Source organism: Felis catus, chromosome B3 (genome assembly GCF_018350175.1).
Source record: "Felis catus isolate Fca126 chromosome B3, F.catus_Fca126_mat1.0, whole genome shotgun sequence".
NCBI classification, from domain to species: domain Eukaryota; kingdom Metazoa; phylum Chordata; class Mammalia; order Carnivora; family Felidae; genus Felis; species Felis catus.
The window spans coordinates 105,179,017-105,203,155 of record NC_058373.1 but is presented as its reverse complement, the minus strand read 5'-3'; the positions used below and the strand labels follow the sequence as shown (position 1 = coordinate 105,203,155).

Below are 24,139 nucleotides of genomic sequence, written 5' to 3'. Positions count from 1 at the left end.
AGGTTTTACAAAAACTTTCGACTGATTCGGGTTATTGTTGGCCTGGAAGTCAGGAAAAGAGAGCACTGACAAAGCATACAACTACGAAACTTAATCACCAAAGGATTTTAGAATTCACTGGGGATAGCGGCTTTCCCTCTAGAGTTCCTGCGTTATAACGAATCCGCGTCGAAAAGTCTAAGGGCTATTTGACATCGCCTCTCCCACGTGTTCTCTTCCATCCAGCGGCTGCGGCGCCCGCCCTGACCCAGACCCTCCGCCCCTAGACTGGACTGGCAGCGCAGCCCCCCAGCCTCGCACTGGTGTCGGATGCGAGAGCCTGTGCTTAAGTATGGTCTCTTTTCTCTGCCCTTAGAATCCCGGGTTCCCAGGCGGGGGGCGGGAGACTACGCTCCGGAAAGGTGGAAGGGGGCTCTGGAGGAGGCCTCCGCGTGTACTTGGGACTGTGGGGAGGAGGGGGGCGGGTTGCGGAGACTGCGTCCCCAGAGCAGGTTTGGGACCTTCCCGGGGACCTTCTCGTGCTACCGGGGTGCGGGTCGGAATTTGAGGCCCTGAGCCTCCTCCAACCCGGGTTTGGGGAGTCAGTGTCTTGTTTTGGAACAGTGAGTTAGATTGTAAAGCATCCACGCAGTGACCTTGAGCTGACAGGCAAGAGACCCTCTTTTTAACTGAAAAATCTTCTCTACAGACAGAATACCATGGACAAACACCCCTTATCTGATTTGCTAATTTTTGAGAACGCACTATTTAGACGTTTCCTTTTACGCATTACTAAAGGTTTTTAAAGCGATTAATCAAAGCAAGAAGTGTAATCTGTAAAAGCTAAATAGTAGAGTTTCTTTATTTTTACATCTCCGCTGTCTACTTTCATAGAAAAATCCCTAGGATTAAAGGGGACCTTAAGGGCTCAGCTTTGGAGAACCTTTTAATTATTCTTAATAAGTTTCTGTAATTATTTATTTCAGTTACATTTCTCTCTTCATAAATGGGCTCTAAGGTACCTGTTTGTCCACAATTTGTTTTAATGTAGGTGAATTAAAAGATTGACAGTGTCAGAGACTTTGAAGATGACTTAATTCCCTTATTTTCTAGGTGAAGCTTAAATATTAAAAAGTGACCTTTTCCCTGCAGTCTACAAGGTGTGACCATAGGCATAGAAACTTATTAAAATGACTTGGATAAATGATTTGATTTGGATCTTAGAAACCCTTTTGTATCAGACCTGAAACCCAAGTAGTCTTGCCCCCATCTAGTCTAACTCATGGGCTTGTGTTTCAGGCCTGGAAGCCATGCTTTAAACCCAAAAGCAATAATCTTTCAAAAGTAATTTTTGCTCTGCTTAATAATAAGTTGAGTTAGGGTTGCCAGTTAATCGGACATAACTTCCTAAACCTGCTCAGATGTGGCAGAGTCCTATTTTATACTCATCAGACAAGTTAGTTCAATTCAATTTAGACATCTGACCTATCAAAGACACCGATAGCCCTGAAACAAAAAACATGGCTCACAAGATTGTTTTCTTTCATTTCTTTTGTTTTGTTAACATCTTTACTTGCTTCTGGTTTCCCACTCTCCTAGCTCTATACATACCTATGTAAGTAGATACACCTTTTTTGCTGGTTTGTTTGTAAGTAAGTTTCAGACATGATGACCTTTAACCCTAATTTCTTCACCCTATATCTCCTTAAGAACAGTCTATTACAGGGGTGCCTGGGTGGCTCAGTGGGTTAAGCCTCTGACTTCCAACTTCCCCTCAGGTCCTGATCTCACAGTTTGTGGGTTCAAGTACCCCCTTGGGCTCTCTGGGCTCTGCTGTCAGCACACGGCCGGCTGGCTTTGGATCCCCTGTCTCCCTCTCTCTCTGCCCCTCCCCCAGTTACAGTCTGTCTGTCTCTCTCTGTCTCAAAAATAAGAAAAAAAGAACAATCTGTTACATAGCCACAATAAGATTATCACACCTAATAAGGTAACATATTCAGATTTCTCCAATTATCCCAAAAATGTCTTTATTTTTAACTCAAATATTTTTTTTGATTCAAGGTCCGAAGTTCACACATTGCTTAGTTGTCATGACTCTTTAGTCACTTAATCTACAGCAGCCTTCTATTACTTTTCTTTATGGCTTTAACTTTTTGAAAAGACTAGTCTAGGTGTCTTACAAATTGTCCCACATTGTGGATTTTCCTAATTACTCCCTCATGATCAGAATCAGATCAAACATTTTTGGCAAGAATACCACACAGTTGATATGTGTCTTTACTGGTTATGGTGGTGACTGCCAGATCTTTGCCATATAAAGGGACCATTTTTCTTTGATGAAAAGTAACTTGTGGAGATACTTTGAGACCATGGATATATCCTGTTCTCCAACTGTCACCCAGTAGTTTTATCATCCATTCTTGATCATCACTTGAATTACAAGATTACCAATTACCAGTACCAGTCATGCAGAGACCAGGGTCAGGTATTGTGACAATGGCCGAGGACAAGGACATCAGTAGAATAACTTACTGCAAACTAAGTTTGAACAGAAGTAGAAATTTGGCTCCAGAACTGGTACAAATCTGCATAGGGTTCCAAAAAAGAAATTGCATCTCCCCTGTTAAATCCTGGTTAGTTGGGGGGGCTTTTTTGTTTGTTTTTTTAATATTCAAAATTTTCTGGGAATTGTGTGTCTTGTGTTTACCTAAACATACTACCTGGGAAGATAAGGATCTTAAGTATTTTTAATACATCTCATAATACATCTGCCAAGGAATTATAACCTCAGAATAGATTGAGGAAACTAATTTCACTTATTGAAAATAATTTAGCCGTCAGAAGCTTACAATTCATCAAACAGAGCTTGAAGGGGCCTCAGCAGTCATACTGTAATCCCCTCATTTTTCAGGTAAGAAATCAGGCTTCATTGGAGACATTCAAGCAAAGGTTGGACAACTAATTTTCCAGAACAAAAAGGAAACTCATGCATCAGAAAAGGTTTGAATTGATGACTGATAAAATCTCTTTATTCTTAAGTTCCCTGGTTTTATTATATATTTTGACACAAAAATAACAGTATTGTGATCATTCCCAAGACCTAAGCCAGAGATTCTAGAACTCATCCCTTCCTTCTCTCTCTCTAGGTTTCAGAGATATAACCATAAGGTAACCTCTGATTGAATATTTGCCTCTACAATAACTAACATTTGCTGTAATATCTGAAAATTAGGACTAAATCAAAGGGCAACCCCATTATTTCTACCTGTTTTCATCATCAGGTGGTGTGTGTGGCTGTTGGACTTTGTTAATTAGCATGATTTAGGATTAAATAACTGGAAAACAGAATGCTTCAAGACATAGAAGACACCAGACTAGCAAGTAAATGTGAAAATCATCACTCCGTCATTTCCAATATTTTCTAGGAGCAAATGCCTGTAATTAAGTATATCCATGACGACAGAGAAGAGCTTTGGAGATTTAGGCAGACTTGAGAAAACCAACTGTTAGCTCTTGAGTTCAGTTGTAGATCTGGGAATTGAGTAGTGGAACTATTTTTCTTTTCCAAATTCTCAAGAAATAGATTACTCATACTATGATAAACTTTAAAGAGGAAATATATACTGTTAATTACTGTATATTAAAAAACAATACCAAGAAAATAATTTTTAAATAAAATTCATACCAAGAACATTTGGAGCATTCCTCATCTATGCATTGGTAAAGACTTCCCAATAACAACCATCATTTGTCACCATGAGTTGTATATATACTAAGGGGCAAGTGGGGTAGAATCAGCCTAGTGTTACCAGTCTCTGAAACTTAACATTTAAATATTTCAGACCTGCCACTCTTAACTCTAGTTAAAAAGTGATTATATATTAATTTTAACCTGAAGAAATAAAAGGATAGGAGTAGGAAAAAGAACTGGATTTTGACATCACAATCTGCAAACATGCAAATTTCTAAGGTTTTTATAAGTAAGGAAATCATCTGTTTTTGTTTTCTGTGTGTAGAAACATCAATGTCTTGTACAGTGAGTTTACTGTACAATTCAACAATTCAAAAGGCTCAGTCTTATTGATGTCCTTTTGTCATTTCAGCTAGAGGCCTGTTGGTAAACCAAGCTCCATAATGCATATTTTATTGCTCTTGTATTTTTTAAAGTTCTCGTAAAACAGTGGTTTCATTTAACACCTATTTTCACAAAAGTTATTTTACCAGTTCTTGGATCGTTTCAAGCTGTTTTCTGAGTGAGAAGCCAAAAGAAATTTAGTTCTGGACATTTGCTAACACTACACTGCACACTGCATCTTGCTCTTTGGCAAGGATTAGACAGCTGAGCAACCTTTTTTTTTTATGTTAAACTTTTTATTTTGAGATTATTGTAGATTCACATGCAATTATAGGGGAAAATGCAGAGTTCCCTTGTGCCCTTTACCCACTTTTCCACAATAGTAACATGTTACAAAATATCACATACAATATCACACCCCAGATATTGATGATACAGTCAAGATACAGAACATTTCCATTACAGAAGTCTCTTACTTCATCTTTTTATAGCAATACTTAATTCCCTCCTACCCCTGTCCCCGCCTTAACCCCTGGCAACCACTAATATATTCTCTATTTCTGTAAGTTTGTCATTTCATGAATGTTATATATATATATAACATTGATCCTCACTTGAATTACAAGATTACCAATTACCAGTACCAGTCATGCAGAGACCAGGGATTGGCTTTTTTCACTCAGCATCATTCTTTGGCGATTCCTCCAATTTGTGTGCATCAATAACTCATTCCTTTTTTGAAATCTTGCCAATTGGAACGACATGGATGGACCTAGAGTGAATTTTGCTAACTGAAGTAAGTCAGAGAAAGACAAATACCATATGATTTCACTTATGTGAATTTAAGAAACCAGATAAACATAGGGGAAAGGGGAAAGAAATAGGGAAATCTTAATAGACTCCTAACTATAGAGAACAAACTGAAGGTTGCTGGAGGGGTGTTGGGTGGGAGGATGGGCCAAGTGGGGGTTGGGCATTAAGGAGTACAGCTGTTGTGATGAGCACAGGGTGTTACATGTAAGTGATGAATCACTAAATTCTACTGAAAACAGTATTATAGCCTATATTTACTAGAATTTAAGTCTGAAGAAAAAACTCATTCCTTTTTATTGCTGAGTTATTCCATGGCATTGGTGTACCAATTTAACCGTTCACTTACTGAAGAACATCTGGATGGTTTCCAGTTTTTGACTGTTACAAATAAAGTTTCCATAGCTATTCATGTAAAGGTTTTTGTGTGAATGTAAGTTTTCATTTCTCTGTGATAAATGCCAAAGAATACAATTGCTGGGTCATTTGGTAGTTGCATGTTTAATTTTCTAAAATACTGCCAAACTGTTCACTGCAGTGACATTACAATTTTACATTACCACTAAGTGAGTGATCCAGTTTTTCCACGTACTCACCAGTATTTGGTGGTGTCACTATAAATTTTAATAATTTATGTTTTATTAAGTTCCTGATCCATCTTGAGTTAATTTTTATATAACTCACACATAAGTGAGAGACTTCGAGGCTAAATTTTTTCCTATGGATATATAATTACTCTAGCACTATTTGTTGAAAAGGCTATCCTTCACTTAATTGCTTTTGCACCTTTACTAAAAATTAGTTGGGCATATTTATGTAACCCTAATTCTGGGTTCTCTGTTCTGTTTCACTGAACTATGTCTACCTCTCCACTCATAGCACACTATACTGATTACCGTAACTCTATAATAAGTCTTAGAATCAAGTAGACCTCCTCCCATTTTATTCCTTTTTTTTAATTTGTTTTACTATTTTAATCCCTTTGGTAATATAAATTTTAAAATAAATTTGTCTATATTTACAGGAAATTTCACTGGGACCTGATAGGAATTACATTAAGCCTGTATATTAATTCTGGGTAAATGGACATCCTTACTATGTTGAATCTCCCGATCCATGAATACAATATGTCCCTCCATTTATTTAGGTCTTTGATTCTTTTTCATCAGCATTTTATATATTCCAGCATACAAGTGCTATACATGCTTTGTTAGATTTACCCCTAAATTTTTTAAGGTTTTTTTTTTTTTTTTTAATGTTTATTTATTTTTTTTTAGAGAGAGAAGAGCACATGAGCATGAGCGGGGGAGGGGCAGATGGAGAGGAAGCAGAGGATCCAAAGCAGGTGCTGCACTGACAGCAGTGAGCTGGTTGCAGGGCTTGCAACTCATAAACAGTGAGATCATGACTTGAGCCATAGTCGGACGCTTAACAGACTGAGGCACCCAGGCACCCCACTGCTAAATTTTTCTTGAGTGACTGTTAACGGTATTATACTTTTAATTGTCGGCGTATTCATTGCAAGTATATAGAGATAGTTTTAAGAGTTTCTTTGTAGATCCCTTGGGATTTTCTATGTGCACAATTATCTCATCTGCAAAGAGAAACAATTTATTTTCTTCCTTTACCATCTGTATATTTTATTTCCTTTTCTTGTTTTACTGCACTGGGTAGAACTTCCAGCAGTATATTAAGAGTAGTAAGAGCAGATCTCATGCCTTGCTCACAATCTTAGGGGAGAATATTTAGCCTTTCACTGTTACTTATAGTTTTTTGTAGATACTCATTATGAAGTTGAAGAAGTTCTCTTCTTATTTTTCAAAGTTTTTTTTAATCATGAATGGGTGTTGAATTTGTCAAATGGTATTTCTGCATCAATTGATATGATCTAATGATTTTTCTCTAAATCCTGAAGCAGCCTTGTATGTCTAGAGTAAACCCACTTATTCAAGGTGAATAATTCTTTCATATATTGCTGAATTACATTTGTTATTATTTTGTCACATACTTTTACGTCTATTTGATGAGGATATTTTACTGTAATTTTACGTACAGTCTTTGGTTCTGATATCAGGATAATACAAGTTCATAAATAAGTTATTAGATTTCTTTTTTTTTAAATTTTTTTTAATTTACATCCAAATTAGTTAGCATATAGTGCAACAATGATTTCAGGAGTAGATTCCCCCTTAGTGCCCTTTACCCATTTAGCCATCCCCCCTCCAACTCCTCCAGTAACCCTCAGTTTGTTCTCCCTATTCATGAGTCTCTTCTGTTTTGTCCCCCTCCCTGTTTTTATATTATTTTTGTTTCCCTTCCCTTATGTTCATCCATTTTCTCTCTTAAAGTCCTCATATGAGTGAAGTCATATGATTTTTGTCTTTCTTTGACTAATTTCACTTAGCATAATACCCTCAGTTCCATCCACGTAGTTGCAAATGGCATGATTTCATTCTTTCTGATTGCCGAGTAATACTCCATTGTATATATATACCACATCTTCTTCATCCGTTCATCCATCGATGGACATTTGGGCTCTTTCCATACTTCGGCTGTTGTTGATAGTGCTGCTGTAAGCATGGGGGTGCATGTGTCCCTTCAAAACAGCACACCTGTATCCTGTGGATAAATGCCTAGTAGTGCAATTGCTGGGTCGTAGGGTAGTTCTATTTTTAGTTTTTGAGGGACCTCCATGCCGTTTTCCAGAGTGGCTGCACCAGCTTGCATTCCCAAGGTTGTTAGATTTCTGTATATGGAGTTGTTTGTAGTGCTATTACCCTTTATATGTCTGCATGGCCTATGGTAATATATCCAGTTTCATTCCTTAGAATGATAATGTGATTTTTTTATTAGCCTTGCTAGAGGTTTGTTATAATTGTTCAGAGAACCAGCTCGTTGTTTCTTTGATTATTATCTGTTGCACTTGTTTTCATTAATTTCTGCTCTTCATTATTTTGCTTTTCTTTTTCTAGGTGCTTGAAGTGAAAGTTTAGATTATTGATATGAGACCTTTACTATTCTCTAGTGAATGCCTTTAGGTGCCAGTTTTCCTCGTGGCTGATTTAGCTGTGTCCCACAAATTTTGATTTGTTTTGTTTTCAGTTTCATTCAGTTCAGTAATTTTTTAAAAATTTCTCTGAGGCTTCTCTTTTGACCCATCTATTATTTAGAAGCAGTTTATTTTCCAGGTGCACCTGGTGGCTCAGTCAGTTGAGCATCCGACTCTTGATTTCAGCTCAGGTCGTGCTCTCACAATTGTGAGATAGAGCCCCGCATTCGGCTCTGTGCTGACAGCATGGAGCCTGCTTGGGATTCTCTCCCCGCCCCGCCCTGCTCAAAAATAAATAAACTTTAAAAAAAAGTATTTTTTTCAAATGTTTGGAGATTTTCTTTTTGTTACTAATTTCTAGTTTGATTCTTTTGTGGTCAGAGAACACATTCTGTGTGATTTCAATTCTTTTAAAATTTGTTGAGGCTGCTTTTGTGGTCCAGAAAGTTTTCTGTGGTTTCAGAAATGTGGTCCTGGTCTGTGTTTCATGGCTCTTGATAAAAATATGTATCCTGTGGTGTTGGGTAAAATGTTCTATAAATGTTGACTGATTCCTGTTGGTTGATGATGTTGTTTTTCTATATCCTTGTAAAATTTCTGTCCAGTTCTATCAATTGTTGAGAGAGGGATATTGAAGTCCCCAACTAGATCTGTTTCCTTTCAGTTCTATTAGTTTTCACTCTGTACATTGTGCAACTCTCTTGTTTGGTGCAAACTGCTGTGTTTTCTTGGTAGATTAATCCTGAACGTCCCTGTCTTGTAATTTCCTTTGCTCTGACACCTACTTTGTCTGATATTAACATATGCACTATTTTCTTTTGATCGTTTGCTTGACAGATCTTTTTTCATCCTTTTTATTTTCAATCATTATATTTGAAGTAAGTTTCTGATAGATAACATATAGTCATGTTTTTTAATCCATTCTACCAATCTCTTTTAATTGATTATTGCTTATATTTAATGTAATTGTTTATTAGGGCTTAAAGTTGCTATTAAAATTTTTGTTTTCTGTTTTTCTTGCCTTTCTGTGGATAACTTGAGTATATTTTGGAATTTCATTTTGATTTATCTATAGTATTCTTGAGTGTGTCTCCCTATGTATCTTTTTTAGTGATTGCTCTAGGTACTACATGATATATACATAGCTTATCACAGTCTAATGTGTCAACACCAGTTTCAGTAAAGTGTAGAAACTTTACCTCCTTTTACCTTCACCATTTATAATATACATTTAGAACCACATTAGACAGTCTTATAATTTTTGCTTCAAATGTGAAAAACACAATTTAGGAAACTCAAGAAGAGAAGGAAAGTGTATTGTACTTACTCACATTTGTTATTACTGTTTTTTCCCTTCTTGATGTTCCAAGTCTCCTATTATCATTTCCTTTCTGTTTAGAACTTTAATCCTTCTTTTAGGATAGGTCAGCAGGCAACAAATTTTAGTTTCTTTCATTTGAGAATGTCTTGATTTCCCCTTCAGTCCTGAGGTATATTTTTGCTAGATACAGATTTCTAGATTGACTGATGTCATCCTAATTGTTTTCCCCTGCAGGTGAAATGTCACTTTTTCACTTGCTACTTTCAAAAATTTTTATCTTTAGTTTTTAGAAGTTTGGCTGTGACACCTTGAGGTAGACTTCTTTGCGATTATGCTCTTTGCATTCATTCGCTTCTTGAATCTATCTGTTCAGTTTATTTTGGTTATTTTATTTTTCACCTCTTGAAATTTTCATTGGGTTCTTCTAATGTCTTGTTTGTTTCAAGCATATTCATAATTGCTCATTGATGTGCTTTTTATAATAGTTTTAAAATCTTTGTCAGATAATTCTAAATCTGTCATCTCAGGGTTGGATATATATTAACTGTCTTTTTTCATTCAGTTTGAGATTTTCTTAGTTCTTGGTATGATGAGTGAATTTTTATTGTAACCTGGACATTTTACATATTGTATGATGAGGCTCCAGATCTTGTTTAAACTTTCTCTTCTAGCTGGCTCCTTTTGACACTACTCCATTAGCGGAAGTGGGGGCAGGTACTGCTAGGTGTAGAGTAGAAGTCCAGGTTTCTCACTCTGTCACTTAAGGTGTGTGGGGGCTGGTGTGCTCCTCATTACTGCCAGGGCAACTGTAGGAGTTAGGGCTCTCTAGTAGGCCTCCATTGGTATCACTCTGGCTTAGAGGGACTAGCATGTCTCATTACTGCTCCCACTGTCTCCACTGACACCAGAGGAGAGAATGTGGACTAATTACCATATGACAGTAATCACTAGTCTTGAATCTCAAAGAGGCCTCCTTTGTTACCACCTGGAGAGGAGGGAGAAGGGTACCTCATTACTGCCAATTGAGGTAGATGTCCCAACTCCTCATGTGGTTTCCACTGACACCTGTTGGGGGTGAAGGGCCCTCATTAATGCCCAGGAAGGAAAGAAGTCCTTGCTTCCTAATCTCCCTTCTCTGAAGTGTAGGGGTTGGAATGCCTTATTACAGCCTAGGGAGGGTGGAAGTCTAGGCTCCCAGCTTTGGCTTAAGTTGATTGGAGGTGGGGGGGGGGGGCGGGTTGGGGATGCAGGCCACAATTTTTTTTGTTTGCCTGGAGTATAGCTATTATCGTTTGAAAGTTTTCTGTCTGGGGCGCCTGGGTGGCGCAGTCGGTTAAGCGTCCGACTTCAGCCAGGTCACGATCTCGCGGTCCGGGAGTTCGAGCCCCGCATCGGGCTCTGGGCTGTTCAGAGCCTGGAGCCTGTTTCCGATTCTGTGTCTCCCTCTCTCTCTGCCCCTCCCCCGTTCATGCTCTGTCTCTCTCTGTCCCAAAAATAAATAAACGTTGAAAAAAAAATAAAAGTTTTCTGTCTTGGGGCGCCTTAAGAATCCAACTTCAGCTTGGGTCATGATGATCTCACAGTTTGTGGGTTCGAGCCCTGCATCAGGCTCTGTGCTGACAGCTCAGAGCCTGGAGCCTGCTTCAGATTCTGTGTCTCCCTTGCTGTCTGCCTCTCCCCCACCATGCTTTCTGTCTCTCAAAAATAAATAAATGTTCAAAAAAAAATTTTTTTTTAAGTTTTCTGTCTTATAGGCTTCCCCTTTCCTGGCCCTTTGGCTAGAGAGGACCAGCTTTGGGGGCATGGAGGGCTTTGTGCCCATTGGCATCTGCTGACTGCTGGCTTCTTCAGCTCTAACTCTTTGCAAAAAAGAGAATTCACCACTATTTTGTTTCTCAGTTCCCAAGGGTCCTGGCCAATACACTTTCTTCTCTCCACCTTTTAGTCTCAGGTTTGTTTAATGTCCAGGGCTTTTAGTTGTATTTAGTGAGAGGAATTGGGAAAAGCACATCTCTCACTCCATCTTCCCGGAAGCACTAGTCCTAAACTGCATTGTATGACATACTTATAGAATCCTCTGTCTCTTTGGTTAGTGGTTTCTTATAACAGCACAGTAACACCTAAAAAATTGTGACCTGCAGTAACTGTTGGTATTTTTGAGGTAGTTTATGTGGTAAAAACATACACAGTTGACCCTGAAAAACAACACAGGTATGAACTACACAGGTCCACTTTTATGCAGATATTTTACAGTACTGTACTATAAATGTCTTTTCCTTATGATTTTATTAACATTTTCTTTAGATTACTTTATTGTAAGAATACAGTACACATAATACATGTGACATACAAAACATGTCTTAAGTGGCTATGCTATCAGTAAGGCTTCCAATCAACAGTAGCCAATCAGTAGTTAAGTTTTGGGAGAGTCAGAAGAAGTTACATGCGGATTTTTGACTGTGTGTCGGGTTGGTGCCCCTAACACACACATTGCTGAAGGGTCAACTGTATGTTGTTTACAAGTGAAATAAAATAGGAATAAAGAGCATTCTTGTTAACGTTTTCGGTGTTTATGGAACGCTAGTTGCCTCATGTTGGGCTAACCTAAAACCTCTACTGCGTTATTTGTAAGGGATATAGAGGAGGTTTAATAGCAAAGATGGTCTATATCATGTTACTGCTAAGCCAAAGATTCTCTTAAGTATAGACAATTATACTTTTTATGAATCATTACTTCAAAGAAAACTATAGGCTAGAACATCTGGAGTAGACAGGCGCCTGGTTGGCTCAGTCAGTTAAGCATCCAACTTCGGCTCAGGTCATAATCTCATGGTTTGTGGGTTTGAGCCCCGCACTGGGCTGTGTGCTGACAGCTCAGAGCCTGGAGCCTGCTTCGGATTCTCTGTCTCCTTCTCTCTCTGCCCTCCCCACTCGTGCTCTGTCAGTCTCTGTCTCTCAAAAATAAATGTTAAAAAAATTATTTAAAAAAAGAAGAGCAGGGGCACCTGGCTGGCTCAGTCAGTTACGTTTCCAACCTCAGCTCAGGTCATGATCCCCTGTTGCTTGAGTTCGATCCCCACGTTGGCCTCTGTGCTGATAGATCAGAGCCTGGAGCCTGTTTCAGATTCTGTGTCTCCCTTGTTCTCTGCTCCTCCCCCACTCACACTCTTTCTCAAAAATAAACAATATAAATATCTTAAAAACCAGACAGAAAAGAATGAGTACTTTCCCTTGCATGTGAAAAAAAATGTCAGTAATATGAACTTAAGGATAAGGAAAAAAGAGGAGTAAAGAATAAATGCAAAAGAGGAGCAGGTGTATACGTGGTTGGAAATGCTGCAATGGAATTACTACTGATTGTATTAATTAATCAAAATGAAAAATTGTTTTCATGATAGTAATGTACACTTTGTCCTGTGCTGAAATTTCCTAGTTTTATCTCCATATAAGCTTCATGAAAATTTCCTGCTTTTCACAGCCACTTTAGATATTGACAAGTCTATAAGAATGATACACACTTTCGGTTTATCATGTTTGCATTCAGTATCAGAAAACTCAAAGCTAAATATAATGCCTAGAAGTTCTGTTAGTTTACAGTATACATGGTTAGTATTTGCTTATTCTTCCCTTTTCATGCTGTTTAATTTCTACTTTTAAAAAGCTTTATTTTATATAAATCTTTCATATGAGATGTTCATCTATTGTAGAACTAGCCAGAATAGAACAAGTAAGTAATGGGATACGTTGTTATATCTGGATTAACTGAGTCTGGGCTCTCCATTTAACAATGTGAAAATCCTAGTAATTCAGAAAGGCTTTTTTGACTTATCTTCACTTCTCTGTTGCCCCCAAGTTAGATCACAAGTGTCATAGGTTCAAAAGTTTCTAATAAGTCTCTGTGATTACACTTTTTGAATTACAGAATGTACAACTCCTGTACTTCCATTAAAGTCTTTTAGAAAACTGAGTATCTTTCATTACAGTTGTTGATTTATAAATGGATGGTGCTTAAGAACAATTAATAGAAGCTGTGTATTTATGTAGAGATAACAGAAGGATCGTTGTTATGTTAGATCAGAGTTACATTAGGAACCAGTGGAATAGTTATGTACTTGAAGAAGACATCAGAGATCTCTTGGTTTCCCTTAAAACTACTAGGAATGAGGCTGTGGCAAGTGACTTTGCAAGGTAGCAAAGCAAGCTGTCTTAAAACGAGATTTAGATAAACGGGGCCCACGGCCAGCATTAAAAAAATCTAATTCTAAACTATAGCGTTCCTTGTTGCCATTAATGACCTGGGAGGATGGATATAATTACATACCCCATTAGAAATTTATAAAATAAAGAAAATAATTTCAGGTAAACTTCGTTTCATTTCTTTTAATAACCTGTATTTGTTTTAATACCTAACTCTTCAGTGAGCCAAAAAATATTTGTTCACAGACTAACTTTTCCTTAATTTTTAAATTAGGTGACTAATAAACATATCAAAAGAATATGGCTGCACAAATACCAGAATCTGATCAGATAAAACAGGTAAGGTATTACAATTAATGAAAAAGAATTTTGCAAAAAATTTAAGGCACTTCTGGGTGCAACCATGTCAGTCAGTGATCTCACAAAATAACTTCAAATTTCATTTCCAAAAATGGATTTTAAATCATATGAAACATTTTTTTTTCAGATAATTTGACAGATAACGCAAAAAAAAAATATTTAACTAGAAAATTTGACTATGTTTTATAGATCATACTCTACAGGTCATACTATACCCACCTGAGTGAAGGAAAGAATTTTTTATTTCAAGTATAACAGGGTATTTTGCCCAAATACAAAACATCAGTAATTAAAGTTTCAAAACATCTTTGTTTTAAAAAACCAAATATTAAAGAATGCTCTGATTTGTTCGTAGTTTAAAGAATTTCTTGGAACCTACAATAAACTTACAGAAACCTGCTTTTTGGACTGCGTTAAAGACTTCACAACAAGAGAAGTAAAACCTGAAGAGGTATGAAAAGCACCGCCCACTAACAACTCTGAAAGCTTGTCATAAACAATAGAAATGAGATCCCCCTCACCATTTCGCTTGTTCCTAGTTATTACAGGAATGTGGTTTTATGTTCCATTGCTCAGAGGAACTGAAGCAGTCGAGACCCATGGCCTTGAGTTAAATGATCCCAAATTTAATATGACAGTCCTACCGTACCATGGCAGATTTTGGGTTTTTTCGCTAAGATGCCTGGGGTTTGCTAAATTATTGTTCCATGGCAAAGATTCTTACTAATTAGCTTTCAGTCAAGATGGCCTGGCTAGAGAAACTTGACCCTGAGAATTCAGGTTAATTTTGGAAAAAGCAGAGCTTAAATTTGGTGGCTCATATTGCATAGGTGGACTCTGAAAACGTAATCCTCTCAGAAGTCGTAACTTTTAATACCCTCATCAAAACATTTATATATTGGCTGAAAGTGATATTCATTCATGCCAAGAACATATAACTAGCAGTCAGTAAGTCCTTGTTAAGTAAATGACAAAGTTTGAAAAATACTAAGTACAATCTTGTTAAAAAGAAGTGTTGAAATTTAAGAATATTGGGAATGGAGCTTCTCATTAAAAAGGAACAAACTACTGGGCCTATGTTTTAACAATCAGAATAACATATGCAAAAGGCAGGGACATTACTGTTGTTTTTAGTGCTTACAAACTAGTAGGCATTCAGTATATATTAATTTTTGTAAATGGATGAAACTATTAACAATTGAAAGCTATGATCACTCACTACTCAATACCATTTAGTTCTCATATATTCAAAGAAAAGAAAAGCACCCACTGGTTGTTTATGTAAAAATACATGCATTGTTTAAAAAAATTAATATTTCTGTGTTGCCTCTTGGATCTTCTCTTTTTATTTCTAGACCACCTGTTCAGAACATTGCTTACAGAAATATTTAAAAATGACACAAAGAATATCCATGAGATTTCAGGAATATCATATTCAGCAGAATGAAGCCCTGGCAGCCAAAGCAGGACTCCTTGGCCAACCACGATAGAGGAGTCCTGATGGCTGGACTTTAGATGAAACATGGCCAGCAGCTGTTGTGATGGAAACGAGGATTCATCTGATGGAATCCCCTGAAAGCAGTAGCCACCATGTTAAACTGTCATGACTGTCTGGCAAGTGGGAAACAACTAGAGAAACAAAATTGCTATTTACCATGAATAATCAAAATAGAAGGTCTTATTGTTCAATCAAAATAATAAGATGCAACATTTGTTGAGGCCTTAAGATTCAGCAGCTTGGTAACTTCATTAGATAAATAAACCATTGTTTCTTCAATTGTGACTGTTAATTTTAAAAGCAAAATAATGTGTTCAATCATGTATGAGATAGAAAAAAATTTTTATTACTAAAAGTAAAATAAATGGAAATATCACTGAGCAGTTGTTTATACTATATATAGTACCATAGTATTCTGACTGGACTGTGGATACGTTGAAATGTTTTTCAATCACGATCATCCTCCAAGTATTCCTGTTCATTCATGTCTGTCTCAAATTGCTGGTAAATACATAAAATAGTTACTTGCTAATAATTTCAATGCACAATCCTTTTCTTGCCTCCCTTCTTGCATCAGGATGGGTATTACACATTCTTATCCTAGCCATATTTTCGTATATCTTCAGGAAACATCCCATCTGAGATTACCTTGGGAATGTTTAAGAGTTGACTATTATGCTCTAGTGAAGACTGTGTTTTGTGTTTTGTCCAAAAGCTGAGAGTCTAACAATATACAGTGTATTCTCAGCTATGTCATGTGATCAATGCAATAAAAAGTGAACCGAAGTTATAGTAGTGTCTTAGAGCTAAAGGAATCCTAAAACAAATCCAAACATCTGCAGGAAAATTCTAGTTGATGCATAAGTATACCAAGCAGTTTGGAAAATGTACATAGACTAATACCTACTAATAAATGGACTTATGAATGGATTTCATTTGATACCAATCTAAACTTGCACTTAAGAGAGTACTAATTATAATTAGCCTATATGTTTACATTATCAAAGTGGTTTCTGTTTTGTCATATTATTTGAAGCCAGAAGTATTCTGCTTTGATAAACTAAGGTTTTCTGTATTACATCTAATTTTGAAGCTATTACATCATATAACTAACAATACCATTTATTTTACAGGCTTCTGTTGACATTGCAGTCACTAATTGTTGTGTCTTTGAAAGTACAAAAACAAAATATTAATGCTATCTTTAATGTTGAAACATCTAGGAGACTCAGCAAAATAAACAATTCATTATAGTTAAAGAAGCATGAAAGAATATGCTTGTTTCCCTCATAAGGCAAGAAAGCAACCAAAAATTCAGAGATTTTACTCATTTAAAACCCTGGGCCATCCACACACAAACTGCTATTTTTATGTAATCAAGCTTAACATGGTTAATTTAGCAAAGACAATTAAGTACGTGCTCACCTGGCAAATAAGGGGAATTTTGTGCAACAGCATCTCAAATACCTTAGGAGGGAGTGTGTGTTTGAAAACCTTCAGAAGTTCCTCTGGTTGTCCACACACTAAAAGGGCATTGCCGAGATGTTCAACCCCCAATCGATGGTCTCCTAAAACAGATTGATAAGGTTTAAAGCAAAATTTTAACGTTCTTCAAAATACACCTTCCACAAATTACCAAGAAAACACCAAGTATTAAAATGAAAAAAGCATATCAAACTACAGACTATATAAACAAGCCTGCTTGGGATTCTCTTTCCCTTTCTTTCTCTCCCCTTCTCCCACTCTTTCTGATTCTCCCTGGTTCATGCTCTCTCAAAATAAACAAAAAGAGTAAAGACTATAAATGGGACAAATGCTGAGCTGTCAATTAGATTCACTGTGATCAGAGGGGCCTGGGTGGCTCAGTCGGTTAAGCATTGACTTTGATTCAGGTCATGATCTCACAGTTTGTGGGTTTGAGCCCTGCATCAGGCTCTATGCTGACAGTTCAGAGACCAGTCTGCTTTGGATTTTGTGTCTCCTCTCTCCCTCCCCTGCTCACGCTCTGTCTCTCTCAAAAAAAATAAACATTTAAAAATTTTTGATTCACTGTGATCAAGCTGCAAGATGAATAGTTTTATGATCCAAATTACTATTCAAAAGTGCACTCTTGGGAGTGTCTGGGTGGCTCAGTTAAGCGGCTGACTTTGGCTGAAGTCATGATCTTATGGTTCGCGAGTTAGCCCTGTCAGGCCCTGTGCTGACAGTGCACAGCCACGTTGGATTCTCTGTCCCCCTCTCTGCCTCTGCCCCGTTCACACTCACTCTCAAAAATAATGTTTAAAAAAAAGTGCATTCTTACTTTGCATGTTCTGCAATGTGGGTTTGCGAGAAAGGGGTGTTGAGTATTTTTTAAATGTTGTGGTCCGCTGTTACTGATAGAAGACAGGTTATCTTTAACTCTACATGTGTGACTGATGAAATATAAATGAAACACCTGATGTTCTGGCTAAATAAGAATTCAAAAACAAATCCTATTATCAATGAGTTTAAAACAGGGTTTAGGGTAACATGAATTACATATATAGGAGAAGAAAAGAGATTTATGAACTTTGACTTCTAAGTAGTTTTAAAATGAGTTTTAGGATGACTGGCTGTAAAGAATGAAAAGTTGTGTAATGTGGAAGTTAATCATAGAATTTTTTGTTAATGTTTGAGAGAGAGTGGAGGAGGGGGAGGGAGAGAGAGAATCCTAAGCAGGCTCTGAGTAGCGCCAAGCCTGATGCGGGGCTCAAACTCATGAATCGTGGGATCATGACCTGAGCTAAAATCAAGAGTCAGATGCTTAACCAACTAAGCCACCCAGGCACCCCAATCATAGAATTTGTTTGAGTGAAAACATGGAAACACTTAGTCTCACTACTTCATTCTAAGAAACTGAGGCAAAGATCAGTGAAATGATTTAAAGTTTCAGAACTATTTAATGCCATAATTAGTAATAGAACCTAATTTTCTGAACCTTGAGAACACAGTGTGCTTGCCTCTCAGGTGTTTCATGATTTTCCATTTGTTGGTTGAAATACTTGGTCATCTGAAGATAAAAGTGCATGACAGAAAACAATGTTCCCAGATTTGTATGAAGTTTAAACTGAAAAACCATCAGAAGAACAAACATGACCTAACTCAGACACACAAAGCAAACCTTGCCTATATTACATAAGTTTCAAGAGTTAAAGGTCTTGTGTCTAAACACCTAATTTGACATTTTCAACCTAAGAAACTTTCATTGCTGGCTTTTAAGTAACTTTTTAGGCATTTAAAGAACGTATTTCTTAGATGGAATACTGTACTAGTATTTCACTGAAAGGTTTATTTTTAAATTAATAAAATCACAGCTTTATAGACATGACACATTAAGTCAAAATACTTTGATCGTATTGAACCTTTTAAAGAAAAAGATATAATAGTGCCTCCTCTCAAATTGATAGAGCTAATGTGACACAAAATCAATGTGGTCAACTAAGTCAACCAACCAATAAATTCAACCAAATCAGCTAATCAGAAATTTCAATCAAAATTATTGGCTCTGTGGTCCTATGTGGACACAACCATGATGAGGACTATACTACCTGACGGCGAAGGAATGAAAATTGGGGGTGGTGGCAGAAGAAAGTGGAGAAAATGGAAAAGATTACAGAAAACTAGGTGAAAAATCAGAATGCTGGTCCTCAGTGTATTATAATAACCTAGGGACGTTTTAAAAATATTGATGCCTGAGTCCCACCCCAGAAATTTTTATTTAATTGGTTTGGGGTTTGGTGGGATTTTAAGTAAGCAACCAAGATGAGAACTCCATTAGAAGTAAAATAGGGACATACATAACCCTTAAATAACTAACCAATTTAGGGATTTAACAGAAATATGTTATCCTTAAGAGGTAAAACTTTTAAAACATAAGTTTGCAATTTTTGTTTTAATAATCTCAATATTTGTAACATATTCACCTCTATGACATGAAGACTCTTAAACATAAAGTGAATAAAGATGTGTCATGAAGTAACTTTTTAATTTATAATTCCTACTTTTCTCTCCATATTTACACTATCCCAATTCAAAAAATGTTAAAACCCGGGGCGCCTGGGTGGCGCAGTCGGTTAAGCGTCCGACTTCAGCCAGGTCAGGATCTCGCGGTCCGTGAGTTCGAGCCCCGCGTCGGGCTCTGGGCTGATGGCTCAGAGCCTGGAGCCTGTTTCCGATTCTGTGTCTCCCTCTCTCTCTGCCCCTCCCCTGTTCACGCTCTGTCTCTCTCTGTCCCAAAAATAAATAAATGTTGAAAAAAAAAATTTAAAAAAAAATGTTAAAACCCAAAGATTCTATTTTAATTTCCCCCTATGTCCAAGCAGTATCCACATCTAGGAATTAATCCATATTTTGTGAGGCCCCTAGTTTATATATTTGGGGGGGGGGGGGGGCTTTTCTTTTAAAAGATTTTATTTTTTTAAGTAATCTCTACCCCCAATGTGGGGTCCAAACTCATGACCTGGAGATCAAGAGTCACATGCTCTACTGAATGAGCGAGCTAGGCACCCCTGGGGGCCCTTTTAAGACAAAGAATATAAAATTTTATTTTTTTTTAACGTTTATTTATTTTTCAGACAGAGACACAGAGCATGAACGGTCAGAGAGGGTCAGAGAGAGAGGGAGACACGGAATCTGAAATAGGCTCCAGGCTCTGAGCCGTCAGCACAGAGCCCGACGCGGGGCTTGAACTCACGGACCACGAGATCATGACTTGAGCCGAAGTCAGACACTTAACCGACTAAGCCACCCAGGCGCCCCAAGACAAAGAATATAAAAAAGAAAAAAAGGAAATAAAAAGATGATAAAATTATGAATACAAAATTGGTAGGACTCCTCCCAGAATATTCAAAAAGCCCTGTGCAAATGAAGGTCCTTAAAACTTATGCTTTACTTCCTTGTATAAAACCATTCCTGTTTAGGGGCAGCTGGGTGGCTCAGTCAGTTAAGTGTCTGACTTTGGCTCAGATAATGATGATCTCACGGTTCGTGGGTTCAAGCCCCACATCAGGCTCCGTGTTGACAGTGTGGAGCCTGCTTGGGATTCTCTCTCTGTCCCTCACCTGCTCACACTTTCTCTCTCTCAAAAATCAATGAATAAAAAATTACTCCTGTTTATATCATTTAAGTCAGTTCTAACTATTAATTTTGTCATTAATATTTAAGATATTTTTAGCCCACTTATAAAACTTCCTAAAAGAGAAGACTAATATTAAATATTAAAATTTCAAATTATAATGATTAATATGCAATAACTCTGAATATTTTTTTCATTTCTCAAAACCTTTATCATGGTTTTAAGCCATTGAATTAAAGTAAAAATCATGAGTATTGCTACCTGTTGTCCAGGATCCTGACTTTGTTTTCATAAATTCTGGAGGATGCTACCTCTTAAATGCAGGTAAAAAACAAAATTTTTTCAAAAAAGACAATCAAAAGAGCCAACATAGGTACAGGCACTATGATGAGAGGAAATTTGCAAAACTTGAAAGAAAGATACATAAATGGGTATAACGCTCATTTATCCAGCAACATCATTCATCCCTTACATAAGCCTAAAAGCAAATTACTTTCCTTCCCAGGGCTTAGCACCAGAACAAAGACATGATTACTAGACACAATATTTATAAAATACTTACATCATCTACCACCATTTTACCTGACAATATTGTGAAGTCTTCTTAAATCTATGTGGAAATAGGTTGGGACAAATTATAATTCAAAATACAGTCCATGGCCATTAAGTCCAAGGTAGCCCCTACATACATCACCATATTAAACATACAAAAATGGTCATTTACAATGATTTATCATCAACAATAAGTAATTATTAGGGCATCTGGGTGCCTCAGTTGGGCATCTGACTTCAGCTCAGGTCACGATCTCATGGTCCGTGGGTCTGAGCCCCGCATCAGGCTTTGTGCCGACAGCTCAGAGCCTGGGGCCCGCTTTGGATTCTGTGTCTCCCTCTCTCCCTGCCCCTCCCCACTCAAGCTCTGTCTCTCTCCATCTCTCAAAAATGAATAAACGTTTAAAAAAAATTTTTAAATAATTATTGGGGTGCCTGAATGGCTTAGTTGGTTAAGCATCCAACTCTTGATTTTGGCTCAGGTCATGATCTCGGGATTTGTGAGCTCAAGCCCCAAGTCTGGCTCTGTGCTGACAGCACAGAGTCGGCTTGGGATTCTCTGTCTCCCTCTCTTTCTGTCCCTCCCTCACTCTTTCAAATAAATGAACTTAAAAAAATAGTAATTATTTTATTAAGAATACTCTTCAAAATGCAGGAAAATGTTTATAAGACAGCTCAAACTTTTTAAAATTTTAATTCATACAACATTTAGTAATTTGGAAAGTTCATTTACTTAGAATTTTACCTGATGATAAATGATGTGTTAACTGTATTTGGCTTTGCTTCTCCATCTGCCCATTTCCTAGACTGCACCATCAACCTGAATGCTCAGTATAATATGGTAGGGATGAACAGTGGAATCAAGCAAAAATGCTGGGGCAGTTTCTCTTTAACTAAAAAGCAACTTAGTTAACACAGCTAGCTAGTTAAGTTTTTTGACATACAAATACCAATCAAATATTTTTTGAACCTATATTATCAAAAGTAACCGCTTACAAAAAAATGTCTACAATCTCACCTCTGGATAACCAAAGTTCTCCCATTTGTACCTCTTGCAGAAAAAGTTCTTGCAATTTTTCATTCTTTGCTGGATCCCATAACTAAAAGATTCACGAAATATTTAGCCATGAGTAATGAATGTAAGGTATAGGGTTACTGATCAAAATTACTTAATTTTTATTTAAAAAAAAACTGTATCTTGCACCCAGTCTCTAAATCCAAAGTATGATAAACATAGTTGTTCTTTTTAATATTTAAAACAACTCAAAATGGAGTTAACAATTTTAGGTGATTAAAAAAATACATGGCATATCGAAATTAAGTTGAGATGCTTGTAATAACTTTCATCTATATTTGACCTAGCTTCTACGTACACATAGCGGAAGTCCTAGTATAATTAACTACAGCAAACATAGCTTTGCATGTTGCCAATTTGTTTTCTTGCCTAGGGTATTAACAGTGCTTGTAGATTTGGCAATGGGCACGACGAGCGGTTGGCGGGGCAGTGGTGTTCCGAGGCACGCTATGGTTTGCGTCAGGCTGGTTCATGAAGGTAACCAGCATCGCAGGATGGCGTCATCACTGGTACCAAGCCCAGGGCTGGTCTTTATTTTTTTAATTTTTTTAATGTTTTTATTTATTTTTGAGACAGAGAGACAGAGCATGAGTGGGGAAGGGGCTGAAAGAGAGAGACACACAGAATCTGAAGCAGGCTCCAGGCTCTGAGCTGTCAGCACAGAGCCCGACGCGGGGCTCGAACTCACAGACTGTAAGATCGTGACCTGAGCTGAAGTCGGACACTCAACCGACTGAGCCACCCAGGCGCCCCCCAGGGCTGGTCTTTAAAGGTAGGTACAGTGGACAATCCTTGACCCAAAGTATCAACTCTACTGCCAATCACCTCAGCTCCAGTCTGGTCTATCTGGAGACTTTTTATGTTTTATGTTTGTCCCCAAGAATTCTCTTTTTAGAGCGGGATGAGCTTTGTCATAACCCCAAATCGTTCTTCTTTCCTTCCTTTTGTAAGCAATTAAAAACTACGCCCGCGTGTAAGCCGGGCGCGGGCAGGCAGGCGGAAGGGCGCTCCGAAATGCCCGCTCATGGACCAGACTGGGACCCTGACGCCCTGCACGGCGGGGAGGTTACGCACTATAACGCCACCTCGGCGTCGCTAAGCACTTCACCTGGGCGCCCCGTCCCTCTGCCTTCTGGTGCTGGGCTCTTCTTTCTGCAAACACAACCGGGCACGTGCCACTCGGGAGCCATCCCGACGCCCGCGTGCGCCCCGCGAAGCCCTCACCCCGTGGGCCGGCTCGCCACCCGCCCGGCCGCGCCACCGCCGCAGCCGTCGCACTCACTGTCCCGCAGGCGGCGCCTGAACGCGGGGTCTCCACGCCGCTTCCGGTCGAAGTACACACAGTAGCCGAGGAAGGCGACGGCGCCACAGGCCGCCAGGAGGCAGAGGACGGTGCGGACGCAGGGCATCCGGCCGCCGGCGTCCAGGAGCCGAGCGTTGGGCGCGGGCCGGCGAGGGCGGGGAGCCGGCCGCCAGGGGGCGTCGGCGCGGCCCCCATCCCGGCCTCGGGGCTTCCTGGGCGTGCGGCCGCAGGCTTGCGGAGCGGCGCGTCGACGCGTCGATGCCTCGCGCCGCGGCGGGCCGAGTGAGGAGGAGACCCGGGGCTCGAGAGGACGAGCGTGCGAGGTCTCGCGGCCCGCGAGTAGCCGAGCTCTGTTGGAAACAGGTCTGTCGCCCTCCAAATTCGGAACCCCTTACCCAAACGCGCTCCCGTCCCTGTGCCGACGGCACCCACTCAGGCGCATCACAGTGTGTCAGGAATCTGGGTAGCTGGAACTGGATCCTCCGTCAGGCCCCTGTTGCCTCACATGCGAATTGAAGTGGATTCACTTCGGTCAACTCCTAGCGCGCAGCGCTGCCCGCTGAGCACCTGAGCCCGTGCCCCCAACCTGGTCTGCCTTGTCCCCGAAAAAGAACTCGGCCATCCCACGTCCCCGACCACCTTAGCTCAACAGTGGGAGGAAAGAAGACTTTGGAAGCAATAATATTAGCCCGGGGGGGGAGGGAGTGAATTTTCTGGGCTGGGCACGACAAAGGTCCCAAAGCAAAATCGGCTCTGAGAGACCCATGATACTTAACTAGCCTAGATGTGTTTCCTTCTAATATTTGTTTTATTCAAACACAGCAG

General features: G+C 38.8%; 2 protein-coding genes across 4 annotated transcripts; one reads left to right on the top strand and one right to left on the bottom strand.

Moving 5' to 3' along the window:
* The first annotated feature begins 104 nt into the window (after positions 1–104).
* TIMM9 (translocase of inner mitochondrial membrane 9) lies at positions 105–15,669 on the top strand. 3 transcript variants are annotated; one of them, XM_023255730.2, is made up of 6 exons: positions 105–329; positions 2,891–2,979; positions 5,889–5,942; positions 13,706–13,770; positions 14,147–14,242; positions 15,147–15,669. In XM_023255730.2, exons 4-6 carry the CDS (start codon positions 13,732–13,734, stop codon positions 15,279–15,281), a joined length of 270 nt encoding a protein of 89 aa, XP_023111498.1. In that variant the 5' UTR covers positions 105–329; positions 2,891–2,979; positions 5,889–5,942; positions 13,706–13,731; the 3' UTR covers positions 15,282–15,669. The 3 variants fall into 3 exon arrangements, with proteins under 3 accessions (XP_023111498.1, XP_019688622.1, XP_003987737.1); XM_003987688.6 differs by lacking the exon at positions 5,889–5,942 and having other exon boundaries at positions 113–329; XM_019833063.3 differs by lacking the exons at positions 2,891–2,979; positions 5,889–5,942.
* On the bottom strand, positions 15,613–23,502 carry TOMM20L (translocase of outer mitochondrial membrane 20 like). The gene is made up of 5 exons (XM_023255729.2): positions 23,294–23,502; positions 23,120–23,163; positions 21,955–22,036; positions 16,715–16,857; positions 15,613–15,790 (listed from the first exon to the last, which is right to left on the bottom strand). The coding sequence occupies exons 1-5, from the start codon at positions 23,418–23,420 to the stop codon at positions 15,737–15,739; spliced, it is 450 nt and encodes a 149-aa protein (XP_023111497.2). The 5' UTR covers positions 23,421–23,502; the 3' UTR covers positions 15,613–15,736.
* Positions 23,503–24,139: the final 637 nt, after the last annotated feature.

Excerpts from the sequence above, each read along its gene's own strand:
- TIMM9 (XM_019833063.3), top strand. The coding sequence starts at position 13,732 with ATGGCTGCACAAATACCAGAATCTGATCAGATAAAACAG. Across the intron at positions 13,771-14,146 it reads AATCTGATCAGATAAAACAG|TTTAAAGAATTTCTTGGAAC; the intron begins GTAAGGTATTAC and ends ATTTGTTCGTAG. Across the intron at positions 14,243-15,146 it reads GAGAAGTAAAACCTGAAGAG|ACCACCTGTTCAGAACATTG; the intron begins GTATGAAAAGCA and ends TTTTATTTCTAG.
- TOMM20L (XM_023255729.2), bottom strand. The coding sequence starts at position 23,420 with ATGCCCTGCGTCCGCACCGTCCTCTGCCTCCTGGCGGCCTGTGGCGCC. Across the intron at positions 23,164-23,293 it reads CAGGCGCCGCCTGCGGGACA|AAAGAAGAGCCCAGCACCAG; the intron begins GTGAGTGCGACG and ends TTGTGTTTGCAG. Across the intron at positions 16,858-21,954 it reads AGAACTTTGGTTATCCAGAG|GAGACCATCGATTGGGGGTT; the intron begins GTGAGATTGTAG and ends AATCTGTTTTAG.